Here is a 17,997-nt window from a genome sequence, read left to right as displayed (position 1 = left end):
CAGTGCCAGAGTGACCGTCGCACCGCGCGCCACACGCGGAACAGGACCGACGCCGATTTTCGGGACGGAGCACCTCTTCCTTGGGGAGACCTTCCTTGGCAGGAGACTTCTTCGTCGATCGATTCCTCAGCGCGGCCGGCAACATGGTCGAGAACGCGATGACCCCGGATCGAAAGAAATCGGAGATCAAGAAACCCGAGATCTTCGACGTGGACGCTCCTGCTTTTCCTAAAGGTAGATAAGCAAGCGTTTTTTTACGAATTAACTTCGCAGCTGAGGTGCATTTTTCATGGCTTCCTAAATATATAATACTGTACCTATCAAATATAGGCAAATGTAAATATGTTATTTCGATGAGTTCGATCTTCGAACGCACGGAATGTACCTTGTGTTTTGTTTTGTTGTGTTTTTATCGCCAAAAAAGTACCGGGATCTTTTTGCGCGTCTGCAATGAAGTAAGTGCGCCAAAATTTAAATTTGTTGAAATTACGATTTAAATGAGCTGCTGTCGATTGATTTTATAGTGTAAACGATTTCTACACGTTATTTATCCAATGTAAATAGCTTCCGGCGTTTTGGAAGCTATTGCGTAGTACGGAGATGTGACTTGACTTTCGATGCATCGCGTAAAAGTAGGTTTATGTGATAGGAACAGAACTGTAGGAATGACAAAAGTGTTGTACGAGATCTTTTTAACGATTTTGACCTACGGTCTTATGGATGTCTTTTGTAGATACGCTATCGTAAAATTACTATGTTCCGTGTAATGTAGCGCATATATTTTCATTCGACGTACACACAAGGACGCGACTTTTTCTTAACTAACGTGTAAAAAAGCCAGGAAAAATGGGGGAATATTGACCAAACTCGGAAAAAATTATTCTGAAAGAAAAAACAAAACTTGCAGAAATTATATCGAAATTATATTTAACAATTAAACATGTACACGGAAACAAAATGATGTATCAACATCATCAGTGTCAGTTGAGATAAAATCTATTGATGCAACATCAATATTAATAAAAAATATCAGATAATTGTTTTAATAATTTAAATATTTAGTTCAATAATATCCAATTGAATTAACTATTTATGTTTGTGGCAGCCCGTGACGTCGACGTTTAATTGAAGCAACTTTATTTTTCTTCCGTGTACATATGTGTGATATATAATATATATTTTTTTACTTTATTTAATAAATATATTGATAATCGTGATAAGCTCAAATAATTACAAATCAAACATATATAACGAAAGGCCACAGAGACGCAACAAGATGTTCGCGTTAAATTATTTTTAATTTTAATAGATATTTTCCAACCATAATAACTGCGCGCCGACCAATAAATAACTAATAATATATGTTTACATATATATTTGTATGTATATAGATATATTTGTATACATGTACACGTAAATAAAATATAGACAACTACTTTAGATAGTCATTAATAATACAAAATAACGTGGTGAGAGATTTATGGCTGCTACTTCAGGCGATCGTATTCCTTTGACTTTATATATCGTCACTCTCGACGGATCGAATCTTTCCGTTAATTATCATAATCTACTACGTAGTCTGCAAACTCTTACTCTCACTTTCGAGCGAGGTCAATGTCAGCAACGATGTTGGAATAGTTAATTAGTGAGTTCGTTAACTCTGTCGATAGGTAGACAATCTCGCGAGTTTCACAGTGTGACCATATTCGTGAATTCCGTATATGTGACTTTGTCAGTTTCATGTAACCACCATGGTATACATTCGTACGATTCGATACCTATTATCCATCTACTGCAACTGACGTATCGTAATATGCCATGTATCAAGTATTAAATTGCTTACAATTTTTATTTAACTCGCAACTAATATGGAGAAATGATGTCATGACTGACAAGGTCAGGAATGCTCCCAGAACTAAAAATATATTCTAAATTGATTTTAGGTGCAATTTAATAAAGCTTATCTACTTAGATTTATAAGATATTTTTTCTTAATTTTTTTATTTTTTTCTAATTTTCTCTTAAAGTAATTGTCAAATTATTTAATGTTGATTATCAAATAATGACACTCTAATACAAATTTTTTTAAAGAATTGATTAAAAAATTATCGGAACTTATGAGCATTGTCTTTTTGAATTTTCGGTCTTCAGCTTTTTAGTATTTTGACTTAATTGCCAAATTATTTAATCGTTGGTTATTCAATAATTATAATCAAAAGAGAAAATTAATCAAATTGAAGTAAAGACGAATAACAATGACTGTGATCTATTAAGATAAAAATCGACGAGTTTGGAACAGCCTTTCATACTTGCAATGAAAATTAAGAAGAGCGTAAGCACATGTTTTCTTTTAATGTGATGGATTTTACGGAATGGTGAGCATTATTCGCAATTGCTAATGATACCGTGTGAGAGACCTTGTATTTCGCGTTTGCAAAACAAACAGTGGCGCATGGTAAAATCGAGTTCGCGCTCATTACATCGGTTACTTTTACGTAAGTCGATCGATGCGAATCACCCAGCGGCACTTCGTTTGATGATGTACCTATTCGCGCGTATCTGATCCGACCCGGAAGCAATGAGATCACGTGATTTCGTTGGCATTCCTCGCGCTTGATGGGATTGCCCGAAACGACGAATTTGAAGCATTCACCGGCATGCAGTTTTACGTAATGAACGAAATAAACTGTGCTGTCAGATAATTACCCGAGGATTCTAATTAACTCGCCTTCGCTACGCAATCTCTCGTTTCGTTTGTGGCTTCCAGTGAAAATGTAAAACGCTTTCTTATGCAACTTTAATTTTGTTTCGTGGTTTTTTCGATGCGCTCGTTGGTCGCAAACTTGACTAAATTGTATCGCGAATGCAAACGACATAATAAATGAGTATACTTTAACGGAGATAACAATAGATGCGCATATACAAGTCAAAATTTTGCGTTCATATTTTATTACAGAAACTGTTTTTAAGCGGATTTTTAACAAAATTTTATTGAATTTCCTTCATTCGTGTAAATAATAATTAACTTTTTAGACCTCTTTATATGTATATAACACATAATTGTTTAAAATTTATTGTTGATTATCAAATAATGACATTCTAATCCAAATTTCTTTTAAAAATTGATTAAAAAATAATCAGAACTTATGAGCATTGTCTTCTTGAATTTTCGGCCTTTAGTTTTTTAGTATTTTGAGTTAATTGCTAAATTATATATTTAATTGTTGGTTAAGATTCAAGGATTTTACTAATTTGTTACTTAAAAATATTTTTTTATTTAATCCAATAAATTTCTGGTCAATTTCATCTTATTTAACGACCCTATACTGCAATCAGGAACAACATATGTTTTTGCAAGTGTATATTCGCAATTAGCGCAGCTTCATGGCTTTATACTTTATACATTTTCCGGTGAGAAGAATAGAGAAGTGACGGGCGACGGACAATAGCCGTGACGATTAGAGAAACTGTAATTGAAATATGAATAATAATAACAGAAAGAGAGAGAGAGAGAGATACGAGCTTGAGTGGCGAGATTCACGTAATTGTAACAATGTGAAGTTTCGCGGAAACTTTTTGTTTCCATTTCCGATATTTTCCGCGGTCGACTGAGCTGTCACGCCGATATTCCGTAACCTCCTAAAACCCGCGATTACTTCTTCTTTTTTCTTTGTCTTCGCGCTAAGACAATTCCGGATTTCTTTTCTTTCCGTGTCGCAACGACCAGCAAGGTCCCGAGAATACTCGATCACATGCGCCTTTCGAACGATCGTTATCATCAGTTGCGATTGATACTACCTACATATGACGATATTTTAATGATGGATTCGTTATTGAAAGATTTAAGATGATCAATATTAGGTTCAGGAAAGATAATTCTTGATTGATTTTAATTGATTGCCAGATTAGATTTCATACGATAGACTTTTATCTCTGCTTCTCCTTTATACTCTTTCGTTTATATTTTTAACCAAAGTCCGAATCGGCTTATTAACGCTTCCCCTACTTCTATTCCTTCGCGAATCTACCCTTGTAAAGAAAAAATAAAGCGTGGCGTTATATAATATCGGGAATAATCGCGTTTTACATTCTTTTCGATTGAAAATAAGTGGGACAGCTATATCAGAATTGGAAAGTGGTTGAAAAAAGTGACAACCGTTAATTCATTGTAAGTCGAGTTGGTGTTGCGCCTTCCCAGGCGAGTCTTCTGAATTTTAATATCGAGCAGATGTTAAACATACTCGTCGAACGAAGCAATGCTTTTGAAATTAATTAATCGAGCGATCCGACATGCTCGATTTACGATTAGTTAATCAGTTATGTAATCTGGATAACACGCACAAAAGAATTATCGGTGAATAACGATAAAAATGTAGCATTTATTAATTATCTTCGCGGAAAATAGATACACCGTTCATTTACTCTTGATTTTTATTGAAACTGGACAATTGCAATGTAAAAAAAATGAAAAATCAAACATCAATCAAGTGTCAAAGATATATTACTCTCCATTGCAAAGAATAAAAAAAGAACTAACATCTTAAGCAACTAAGACGCTAATTTAATAAGCAATACTTGCGCAAATGTTAACTATTTTATGTTTTAAGTGAATGAAAATATTCAACATTTAACTTTCATTTCAGTTCCGCAAGTCATCGTATCGAATGTATTTCAGTGTAACACTAATGCGTAAAACTCGCAGTTACTTGGCGAGGTATGACAGAGTACTGCAAACTTCGAAAGGCTTTGTGTAACATATCATCGAGTGTGTGCGACAGCTTCTTCGATGATGAATCAGTCATTGCAAATATGCCAAGTGAAGGACTCAAAATTGTTGCGATATACTCTCACGTTCGATAATGAAGCTAACGGCTTTTCTGTGGTTTCTGAAAGACTCTATCTAACGTAGATTACAAATTGTGTGTCACACGTCGGGTTATTATTAAAGGATACGTACCAATTATTCGTCAAACTTAACTATTTATTATTAGATAAGTCCACGTAAGATTACGCAATGTGATTACGCTGACGGCTTCCTCGTGTCTACCAATTATTCAGGTAATCAAGATAATTCGTGATAATACTTTAAAGGGAAGCACTAGAAGCTTCCGGTAAAGATACAGACAGCGATGACACTTTATGACAATTATGACATATAAGTCACCGCAAGAAACATAAAATGTTGGTGGTCAATTAAATAAAAAAAAAAAAATAAGTTTTGAAAATTAAATGCAGCGTCATGAAGCGACTTTTTAGCGCGTTCTTGTAGAATTCTTACAGAATTTTTGTCATTATTTAGCAACATAATTGCAGTAGTTAATTAAGTTAAGTTTCATTATTCATTGTTTTCTGTTAAAGAAACGAGATTTTCAATATTTTGTAGACTTTAAATATTTCATAAACATTATAGTTCCTTGCCACGCAGCATAACTTGATGTTTCTTTTTGTCTCCGTAACCTTGAGAATAAGAATGTTAATATATGCGCACTCACATATCTGTCTATGAATAAAAATGTTATTTAATTGCAGTCAATCTAGCAAAAAATATATTTCCAGTTCTCGTGTCAGCGTGTGTTTCCGTTAGAATCTAGTCCATTTTCGGATTTATCTCGCACTTATTTCTTTACGCTTTTATGCGCTTTACTCTTTGAGGTTTAAAAATTTGTTTCGCTAAAGTCTGTTTCTCAGAATTCCATTTTATTGATGACACATACACACACACACACACACACACACAATATGTATCTAAAGTAATATTATTATAAAAATTGTAAAGGTCAATATTTTTATAATATCAAAATATTTAAGTGTCTGCGCAAAACGTTCATTTTTTTTCCAATTTTGTCATTTGTCGGATTATAAGAAATTAATAAAAGTAAGGAAAATTGTGTTTTCTGGTTGACAATAAAATTATTTTGAATCACGCGATTTAATGAGTGCTTTTAAATTACATTTATCATCAGGAAATGTTTATATATCAGTTTACGTTTCAGAATTTGTTTTATATCTGCCAGATGTTTCTTGGACGTATAGTTCTGCAATGCGGAACCAACTCCAAAGTCATACCTTTTGATTAGAGCAAATTTCGCGAAACATTAGAAATAAACTTCTGCGCCAACGTTATCTCAAATATAATGACCGAATTATAATTATCCTCAAATACAATTCCATGTATTATAATATATGCGCTTTTAGAAAATCTCCTGTCTACGTGAAGTATCACTTTGCAATACGGAACTAAAAATCACGAAAATGGCGCTTGGTTCCTTATTACGTAATTACATCCAATTATCTGTCCCGTGCTAATGAAGTACGTCAAATGCAGAGTTGACTTTATTTTAAGCAAGACAAATATTACACGTCTCAATAGAATCATACTATAAAATTGTTATCTTATCTGCATTTTCGGTAATCCTAACCAATTTTATAACTTATATAAGCAATCGAAAATCAAGCACAAGTAGCCACGGTTCGTTTCTCTAAGTGCACGTGCGTGAATCTCGATTGCGAGTTTCTGATATATTTAATTAATGATAGATTAATTTAATTAGTGCATTATATTATTATACCAATTACGTATAGATTTACAGAAGAGACCGTTACATTATATAACAGCTTTAGCAATTTGCAATTAAAGAATCGTTACTCTGCTGCTAGTTGCTTTATACATATCTAAATATCTTTAATTAAAATCATGTTTATTCATACTCTGCATGTACGATTATTAGAACGCAAATAGATATAAATAGATTTTTCGCTGAATGAATTATCAATTACGGAAATAATGAAACTATACTAACGTTTGCATCAGATCGATTATGTCTTCGTCATGAATAACGTATCGATGTGTCGAGTTTTGCTGATATGTTGCATATAAATGAATTGGACAAATTAAAAAGGAGCAAATTAATTAAATAGAATTGAGATTTCTCCGATTAACTTGAAATAAAAAAGAATTTAAATATTTACTATAACATAAATGTGCAATAAAATTTCTGATTATTATATGATACTTTTTCACGGCTGATTACCCATAAAAGACTTTCTTATCGGGTTTTTATTAGTTTATTCAAGGTACGAACGCACTTAACACTGCTGCACCTTTCATAAATTAAAAAAATTGTAATGTAATTATTAAGTATACTTCAATTTAATTGTCAAGATATATTTCTATTATATCTTCGTCTCTGATCAGCCGACGTCATAATTATCTGCTATACGTATATCGTCTAGAATAATAAATGCTTTATCTATCTACCATCCTACATTCCGCGGTATTCTTTTTTTGTTATCATAGACGGCCTATCTTGTTGCATGTACCAATTAACTGAATCATTATATCGATTGTCAACTGCAGTACGTTGTCAACCGATATGCTGAAACAAAATATATTACTACTAGCTTGATACCCGTGCTTCGCTACGGTAACACATATTTTACCCCTTTTTACCCTGTTAGGAGTCGAATTTCTAAAAATCCCTTCTTAGTGGGTGCTTACGTCATGGAAGGAATATACTCCCCGAATTTTATGTTTCTAGGTTTAAGAGTTTGGGCTGGGCGTTGATGAATCAGTCGGAACATTCGATTATATACATATATAAAAATTATACTCATTTTACTACTTAAATAGAATAAAAAGTGTAATTATATCTATTTCTTAATTTAAAAAAAGAATAATTTTTTATAAATATATTATAAATAAATACATTTCAGAGATGTAATATTGCAATAACGTAAAATACAAAGCAGAGTAATGTAGAAATAATTAACTATTTAATTAATCCAAATATTTTAAAAACAAATTGATAAAATTATAATTAATGTTGTATACAAAATAATATCTTTTGACTTTTGAATTAAATGCGGTAACATTTCTTTGATATATATATATTTTTTTTATAATTGTTTGTTTTATATTATGATATGTTAGTAAGTTTCCGAAAAATGAAAATTATGTTAAGTCTAAATAAAAAATTATTTAGAAAAATATATGTTAAAAATTATTTAATGATATACAAAAGATACGTGTATACGTATGTGTATCGTAATTTCATTACTAATAAAATAAGAATTTATATTTGATTATAAACTCATTAGAAGTTAAAGGAGAAAATTAATAAGCGGATTGAATAAAAAAAATTTATTTATATTTAAGGATAGACTCATCGCAAATTAAACAAAAAATCATTTGCGTAGTACAAATTAAAAATAATCCACATAACTGGACTTTAATTCTCGACTTCGATATACTGATTAAAATACGAGTTGCGAATATCAAATCATGATTGATGACGGAGTAGGTGTCGATGGAGTTCGTGTTTACCTCCCGCGCGTTAATTGCACTTGTAATGAGCTTGTAATAAACGACTTATAATCATCGCGCTGATACTATTCCGATGTGAGTGCCGTGGCTTATATAATTAATTGCAATTAATGGCGCAAGCGTGAACAACCGGGGCGAGACCGGTCTCGACTGTAACTTTTACGTTGAACTAGTTGTTGCGCTGCTCCTTTTTGTGTTTCGAGAATATTACAGCGCGAAGCGGAGTAAATTTGCGACATATCACCAACAACTTGCTTATTAGAAGTTTGCGGTCACGTATAATTACCGCTATATTTCATTGACAAGACTTATTACACTATTCTTAGATTCTTATGTACGTTGCCGTACGCTGCGGTCTTTCGTCCGTATATACTTTTGCACGGAAAACACTTACTATGTCGTCGCGAAAATGAAGAGAAGGATTTTAATATGAGAGAAGGATTTTAATACGCGTGCTTAGAACAATGTTTTCTAAATACTTAATATCGAGGTTTACAGTCTTTACACCGCACAGCAATTACCTTCTCGTTTGCGGTTTACGCTAATTGCGAAACAATTGATTCGCAACGCGATTCGGATGAAGTCAAACGCAGGAGATTTTCTAATTTTTATCCGAGAATTCGAACCTTGAACGAATCGTTAGAATTAAGAAACGTTTTACGTCGCTGAATAATGTATGTCGTGCTGTGGCCCTGTCAGTATAAACCCACGTTTAGATCGTCAAGAAGGAAACATTTTGTTCGACGAGGGACTTTTTAAGATTTCCTCGCATTAAAACGAGTCGCGTTTCACCGCGAAACACTTGTGGAAAAGAATATTTATGCGAATTGTTACAAGACCACGAAACATAATTCAAGAGATCTTATCATAGCGCAATGTCAAGTAATGACGTTAGACACTTCAACTAGGCGGATATTGCGCATGGCAATGTCGATATAATTCTTATATCACAATTTTTTGCGCATATTCTTCAATGGTGTCATTATTAATTAATGTGAATTATCTTTTCTCTCAAGAAAATTCCACAGTTTTTTTTATATAAACTGTGTTTTTTTAAGATAATTGATAAATATTTTGCCTCTTTTTCTCTCTTATGCAACTATCTCAAATCGATTCTTTTACATGATACAACGATTCAAAGCATTACATAGTTGAATTACTGTATTTTAATCCTCGCTAAAGAATATGTAATCTCGAGCATTTCAAATTAAACTATGCGCGACTAGTATTTTTTTTTTACAATAATACGCACAGTATTGACGCAACGTGTGTACAAGGCATTTTTCTTCTTGTGTTGATGTATAGTATCGATCGATTACGCATAACCGGTGTGTTTTTCCATTGCATTCGAAATTACACTCGGTTAATCAATTTGATGAATAATCGGCTATTGATAGTGTTTGGTTATATCTATAACTTGATTATTAATAAATTATAGAACTTTTTATATTGCATATTTAGTTAGGTTCAAAATTACTGTATCTTTCGAGTTCTCAGATGGTTTTTATTTAAATAGATTAAATTTTTCGTATCGTACATTATTCATTTAGTATTTATTATTAAAAAAATTTATATAAAGGGTAACTTTCAATTTTTGACGTGATTGATAGCAGAGACAAACAAATTTCACTTCGATGTAGAAACGACAAATTCTCCATAATTAATTCATCCTCCAAAAACTGTTATATTATATCAATCACGAAATATTAAAGACAATATTATTAAGACAATCATAATCGAAAAGACAATATTGTTGAAATTATTTTTGAAATTTTATCTCGCAATCATGCCAGAAATCACACAGTGATTTAATCTCTTCGAAAAAAATAGGATTGGTTTGCATTGATAGTTATCGTGTCGCGGTATCAAAGCGATATTTTATCAAGATGAAGCGGATTTGCGACTTGTTGTTGCGACATACGCGATGAAGCAGCAACATTGCGCGATCATTTGGCGAAGGAGCTTTTTAAAGATAATTTGAAAAGGTTTGATAAACTTATTCGTATCATTGTAACATATTCGTTGAACGCGCGGTAGCTTATCGGTCAGTATGTCTAACTAAAAATGACAAAGCGATACAATCAGACAAATGATTAACTCTACAAGTAGCTCCTTGAGACTTTACTCGGAAAGTAGTTTTACGTCATTAAGTAATTACACAAGCCAGTCGCATTACGAGAGAAAGAGGCGAATCTAAATTTACGCGTCAGATTTATCGTTTTTATCTTTATCATTTTATTCGTGACATTTTAATCTCTCAATTTAATAATCACATTGTAATAAAAATTATCGTGAAAATTTTATCTTTGATATTTCGAGAAAATAATTGCATTAGCGAGTCTGATACACACAATTGTCTCGATCCGTACAAATCTCAATTACAATCATGTGCTTCGCTTAAAATCTCAAATTCACTTCAATCAGTGAAAGTTGATACCCGATCAATCATTGTTATCAATTGATTGGGATATTAATATTTACCAATGTATTTCCCACCGATAAATCGTGCTTACGTAAAAGGAAACGTATTAACGTTAATCAGCGGAATGCGTATAATACGTCGGAAGTTTTTTTAACGACGTAATTTAAATTAGTTGCTGAAAGTACTCGGGGTTGTTTAGAACCGTGCAAATCGCGTTTAATACTGTCGGAGCCGTGGAAAATGAAAGTAGAAAGCGCCTGTCGAAACTCTATGCTGTTTCGCAGTCCTCGGTACATCTAATTACACTTCCGAACGTTGCGGTTTGTCTTTTTTTTGTGGTCGCAAGTTAGTTTGGGATGTACGTTTCTTAAAGTGTACTACGGAAGAAAGTATGATATATCTTCGCGCAAAGTGAAATTTCTGTGAATGAAAGTTTTACCACTTCACGAAAGAGAATAGAGGAAATGAAGAAATTTAATGGAAATTTTTACTTTTTGTGATTTTAAAACTTTTTTGAATTGAAATCTATAATTGATTTTACAACTATATTGATTGTTTATATATTTGTTAAGTACTATTGTAATTAAATAATGACACTCTTTTCGTTTCTATATCTATTTTATAACAGTTGCATAAGGTATTTTATGACAAATTCAATAATGTGCAATAATTGTCATTTATGTTGTTAAAAAAATTTGTTTAACTTACTTATATCATTATACAGATCTTCTTTCTTAAACAAAAATAACTTTTATTCGAAAAATCTTGTTATAACTGTTAATAGTTGTAACTATATTAATTTTATTCGAAAAATTTTTTTATAACTATTTAAAAAATAATTGAGTATACACTTAAACCAAACACACTGTGTATTATTAGGTATATACACACATTCATCCCTCGATTTACACGGTACTTTTTATATGCGATTCTTCTTTATTGTCAGTAAACAATTTCTCCATTTACGCGATACTTTTTATACAAGGTTAGTTTTACGCGATCAGAAAATATTTTTATAGTATTTTTTTGAAATTATTACATATATTAATAAGCTAAAAGTTCGATCTTACTTGATTGTACTTATTACATTATTCTCACCTTTTTTGGCAGACTTGTGGAGTGCACAATTAAGCTTATCCGTACAAGTGAAAACAAATTAATTTTTTTGCACTTTGCCCAAATAAAGTAAAATAAATATGAAATAAATATTTTTACGGCATACACCAGGCTTTTCTCTTACGCATTTTCTTTTCTTTTTTGTACTTATTATGGCAGACGCGATTCTCAACCGCGTAAAAGAAAAACCACGTGGGACGAATAGTTCACGTAAAATCGAGGGACGAATGTATAGATATAGTAGATATATATATTCGGACTATTTCATAAGCAATTAAGTTGCTTTGTATTCGAAAGGCGAGGACGAATTCTGGAAACTCAAGCCGCGCCCTCGGGTTTGACCTCGCGCAAGGATCGCGGATACAGTATATGACGAATTATATTGATGTCGCGCCTTGACACGAATCGTTTGTGTAGTTAATGAACTGTCTACATGAAATGGATAAGATTCATCATGCAAACGAATTACGATTTGTTTACTGTTCGCGAAATTATTCGAGATTTATTTTATGGCGGTAAATTATGCGTCCCTTCCGTTTCTCAAAGCGTTCTCTCGTTTCCCTGTGCGCGCAACATTTTGTAAAAAAGGGACGAATAGAACTATTTAGATGCTTAGAAATGTTTTTTTTTGCTATTGAGCGACTTTTAATATAAGAGGAATTAATCTTTACATACACAATTGTCAGAAAATGTCGAAAGATTTCTTACTATATTAAAATAATCTCGATAATTTTTAATATCAAGAAGCGATGTGAAATAATTTGGGGAGAAAATATATTCTAAAATAGTCATTTCATATTCATAAGAAACGAAACTTAAAAACCGAACATATAAGACGAAGGGATTTCGCCTGCTCTTCAACTTCCTGTTGCGCTTTGTGGACGCCTTCCTCATGACGTGACTGTCACGTTATTTTCCACTTAACCATAGTGGATAATGGATTTGAGGGCTTTTGCGTTTCCTGTTGACGTTTCGAAACTTTAAGGCATTTAAGCCCGAGTATGGTGCAATCGTCGTCGGGGTATATTAAATAATGTAAAGGCCGCGTTTAGCCGTCCGCGTGTTACATTCGCGTAAGAGCGAGTAATCACAAAATTGTCGACATCCTACTTCTATTTTATTTTTAGTATAATTCTGCGCGGGAAGCGCCGCTTCACGAACAGAGATTTCTACGTTAAATGTGAAAATCTTTCTTTTCTTTTATTAGCAATCTCCGTTCACGGAGCGATACTTCCTGTATTTGCGTTTTCACAAGCGTCGAGACTTCAGCATTTTATTAGAAATTCAGCATTATTTAAAGGATTAAAAATTAAAGAAAAATGTAAAATAACGTTTGTTACATTCAAGTTGAGAGAGACGGGCTAAGTAAGAGCCAAGCGCTGGTGTGCAGAAATGTAACTCCTTTTATTTTCCAATATTTCAAATATTTTTAATTATTTTGAAAATAAAAGGAGTTACATCTCTGCGCACCATCAACAGCGCTTGGCTCTTATTTAGCCCGTCTTTCTTGGAGTTTCACTAGAGCGTTCACATTGAATCTGTTATATTATAAAGATTTTTTAATTATGTAAAAATACAATAAGTATTTGAACAGGAATATAATAATAATATATAAGTAATACTAATAGTGTTATTTATTACTTAAGAAGCTTAAAATTTATTATTAAAAATTATTTTAAAATATCGCGTGTTTTTAGACATGTAGAGTTTATTTTATAATTTTTTTACATTTGTTAGAACAATCTCGGTATAAAAATTCCTTTTAATTCTACTTTATCTTCGGAGACACTTTTATTGCAGGTATCTACTTTACTTGCAAGAGAAACTGATGAATTTATGTATGATGAATAATTAACTGCAGATGAGAATGTATCCACAGTAGATATCGCGTCTTCTTTATCGACATAAATCTGGTCATTACATTACATGATACCTGTATTATCCATCATGTGCTGCTGATTCGCTTGTTAATTAATTCATCACGTAATTAAATTAATCGCGATTAATGTTGAATATTATCTAGTACTTGTAATCTAAAATATTTATATTTTTATTTAATTTTAGTAAAATCAAAATAAAAAAAAATTAAAATCCGTCGGCATACCTCGATATACACGGTCTCAAATTCTTTTCGATTGTTCGTGATCAAACAGACCGTTTGCAACATATTTATTTTTATGTATATTTGTCGCAATTTGTCGATATCCGAATGGCATAAAAGTAAAAATTGGATTATATCCAAAGTTGGATCTTGTAGGTATTTAATCAGCCGTATACATCGCGCGTACGTTTTTAATTTCTATCGTGTCTCGTTTGTCACGCCCGATATACGATATACCTACGCAATCGCTCATTGTGCTCGTGTAATTGCGATTCCCTGCACGTCCGCGCAACACAAAATCGTACAATGCAGTTCGGAAACACGGGAGAATGTGCTGCATCACGATCGCCGAACAAGTCATCGATTGCGCAATCGTTGCACGCTCAACGACCCTCCGATCTCGCGGAAGGTGTCGCCGCGAGAAAAAGTTAAATTAGAAAAATTCGCAGGAGGGAAACCTGCGTGCTCCCCTTCGGAATTTACACGGCTCGATCGCGCAGACACACGTCTGATAATTGTCGCAGTCGGCGTCTTTCGAATGGTCGGAAACGTGATCGGCGTGATGACGCACGACGGTTCGGTTCGATCCGCGGTTGGGAGTGCAAAACCGTCTCTCGTATAGATTACAATTCGCGCACATATACGCGGCTTGTTTGATAAGAAGACGGCGCTATAGAGGGGTCCGATAAACTCGGCTGCCCGATAAAAGTAATGAATTATTTATTAGTATCGGCAGATTTTTCTATATACGTCAACTCCTCCATGTTGCTTCGGCATGCGAGACGAGAACACTTGCGTTGCATCTGTGTATTTAATTTTAAAGAATTGACACGTGTACGATATGTGTATGAATCGCGAATAAACGCATACGGAAAGCCGTATAGTGTGAAACCATGGTGCTGTTTCGTTTACCTGCGAATTATCTCGTATATATTACATTAGCTTTCAACGTTTTTTTGTTAGTTGGTTTCGTCAAATATGATCTCAGATTAAACTTAGCTTTGAATTTGGAAATTAAAGGGGGAACATCAAAGTGACGGATCAAAAAATTGAATTGCCTTTAGCATGTAGTTATGCTCTAATAATTTATATTCGAACTGTTTGTTTTTATGAATTAAAAATATAGATTTTAAGCAATAAATTCGGAAAAATAAAAAATTATTAATTTTTGGATGCATGAGGTATTATAAGATGAAATATCCTAAGTTTCTTAATGACGATTGTTAAAATGAGTTTTTTGGATCAATTTTCCAAAGAAGAGCGGCGAAGCTTTCATTATTGTTATTTTGATTAAAACCACTAACATATTTTTCTGATTTTTCGGGTTTTGTTATATTCTCATATAAGTAGGTTTTAAGAAATATTCTAAAAATCTCTTGAATATATGAATGTAGTTCCTCAATGTATGAACCTATCTAATATCTAACAATAATTTTTTTTCTAACAATAATAATGTTGCAGATTTTATTTTCACAATTTTATTATCACAATTATGATAATAAGTTGCACACAAATTGTACCAAATTGTTATACATACATTCACAATTAACTCTTTATGTCTGCATGTAGCAATCTGTACGTATAATAGCCTGTCAGCTCATTTACTCTAAATCTGCTGTTAACATCCTGTCGCCAAACTTTTCGAAGTTTATTGTACCTCTACCCATATTCTTTTCTCAACTTGATTTATGGGAGTCATAACCTTTCTTTTCAATAGTCCTTTGTGTCCCGAATGGATACTGCCTGCTGAGATACCTACTTAAGGTGGAAGCACATAAAATTGCAGGAGCCATAAGCACAAATGCAGAAGTCATATGCGCATGCGCTATGGTGTCTGCATACTGCCCATGGCTTCTGAATGTTCAATCTACATAAAAATACATAAGCATAGTTTATGTAGATTGAAAATTCAGAAGCCACAGCCATGGGCAGAATACAGGCAGATACCATAGCGCATGCGCATCCCTGTTTAAAATAATAGATACAATATGATCAGATTACATTATATTACATTCAATTTCAATGTAAATGAATAAAAACATTATTAATTTACATTGAAATTGAATGTAATATAATGTAATCTGATCATATTGTATCTATTATTTTAAACAGGGATATGGCTTCTGCGTTTTGCTTATGGCTCCTGCAATTTTATGTGCTTCCACCTTTAACCTACTTGAGTACCTAAAGCGTTCTTGAAGATCTTTCACAACTTCATTATTCTTTTGACGTTCGAAATAAAGCTTTAGAAATGTATTCTTTAATAATTGAATTTTTAGATGATACAAAACATTGATTTTTTAAACTCGTTATCCTTCTAAAAAGTGTGCCCCTTAAATGAAGTAAATAGGGAATTAAAGTAAACAGAATTGAATAAATCTAAATTTCTGTCTAAGTTTCGAAAATGAGCTTTGAGTTAAGAAATTAAGTAAATGGATTTTGTATATGAATTTAGAAATTGATGTTTAGCCGTGCAGTTTGGTACAATTTTTAATGCCTCGATTTTTCAAGGCAGCGATGATAATCTTTGATCTTTTTCAATAATAATCTACCGCGTGTAACGCTGACCGCGTTCTGTCGGAAGACTATTCTGTTTACAGTCCCGATTTGAGAGAGAGGTCAGTGAGAGAGATGGGTCGAGATAATTGCTAATTAACGTTCGACTCGGCTTAAACTTCAATTACTTAACGCTTGATTAGAGGAGATGTGTTACGCGCCCGGCGACAGTCCGCGATTTCCTTCCCCTTTGATTTGCGCGAATCGCACATTCCTGCACCGATATAGCTTTGAACGCTACATATGTGGCAATCAAATCAATTATAGGCAGAGAAGACGACGCGACGACGACGACGACGACGATGACGATGACGACGACGACGATTCGCACGCACAACGCAACAAGCTACAAATCAGCTCTGTCTTACATTCAGGGGGGGTATACTCTTTGCGAAGAACGACGGCGACAGACGGCCGGAATCCAAGAGACAGACAAATATTTGCTCGTTACGTCTTCACAATTTCCACTATGGAAAATCCCGCATGCCAGTCTCTCCTACGCTTGGTTACTTCGTTCGTAATCCCAAATCGGAATTCCCTGATGCAGACGCGAGAGCTTCGACTGACCCGTTGGCCCGGCAATACTTTCCACATATCTTTTATCTTGTTAATTATCATTTACTTGTAATGATCGTTTCATCGGAATGGAAGACATTTCCTTGAAAAGTATCTTCAGGAGCTATACCTGGGAAAAATTTGTTTATATATAATTACGTAGAAAATATGTCCAAAAAATAATAAGAAGAAGAATTAAAAAATAATTAAAAGAATAATTTTTGCATTGTTCCTTTAAAAAAAAAACACAAAGTTTGACAAAATTGTAAAAATTGCCTATATGTAATCATATTAAATATAATATCATCGTATATAAAATATGATAATATATAGAACATTATATAATCTAATCACAATTTGATTTTTTGTAAAAAATTAATCTAGAAGTTATTTTTCTAATTATTTTACAATTATTCTGGTTATTATTTTTCTTATAAACAGAAATTGTACATGAGAAAAAACATACATAGACATATTTTATATATAATTATTATACATGAAAAATTGTTTTCCTGGATATAATATAATATCGGAAAGTTTTGTGCAGCCTGCGTTATCAATGTAAGCTTAATATTAATATTAATATTGGCGTTTACAAGTTGGTTCTTCGCGAGATAAGCGTAAATATGCCGGAGGATTATTCGCGATATCGCTATTATTGATATCGCGAATGACATTTGTAAACGGAAGAGCCTCCGCTCGTCAATCGTTGGAAATCGCACGTCGGAACGTGACGAAGTATCTCGAAATCGGTATCAGGCAGTCGAGTTCTCAAAATAAAGCTCTCTTCGGAATGTGAATGAAACGCATCGTCGGATCGTCGACGATCTTTCAACGCAATTCGACGCGATTGTGGACACGGTCGAGAATCGATCGCAGTCCTAATGTCGGAGCTTGCCGAGCGCGTTTGTTTTTGTCTTTGTA

At 33.2% G+C, this 17,997-nt stretch overlaps 1 protein-coding gene across 1 annotated transcript in view; it reads left to right on the top strand.

Moving 5' to 3' along the window:
* The first annotated feature begins 2 nt into the window (after positions 1-2).
* Picot (putative inorganic phosphate cotransporter protein picot) overlaps positions 3-17,997 on the top strand; it is a 42,834-nt gene continuing 24,839 nt past the window's right edge. The window contains exon 1 of the mRNA XM_071772915.1: positions 3-234. Within this exon, the coding sequence (XP_071629016.1) occupies positions 144-234 (91 nt within the window). The 5' untranslated portion in view covers positions 3-143. The remainder of the gene's footprint in view (positions 235-17,997) is intronic.

This window comes from Temnothorax longispinosus, chromosome 3, assembly GCF_030848805.1.
Source record: "Temnothorax longispinosus isolate EJ_2023e chromosome 3, Tlon_JGU_v1, whole genome shotgun sequence".
Taxonomy (NCBI): Eukaryota; Metazoa; Arthropoda; class Insecta; order Hymenoptera; family Formicidae; genus Temnothorax; species Temnothorax longispinosus.
This window is presented reverse-complemented; position numbering and strand designations above follow the sequence as displayed.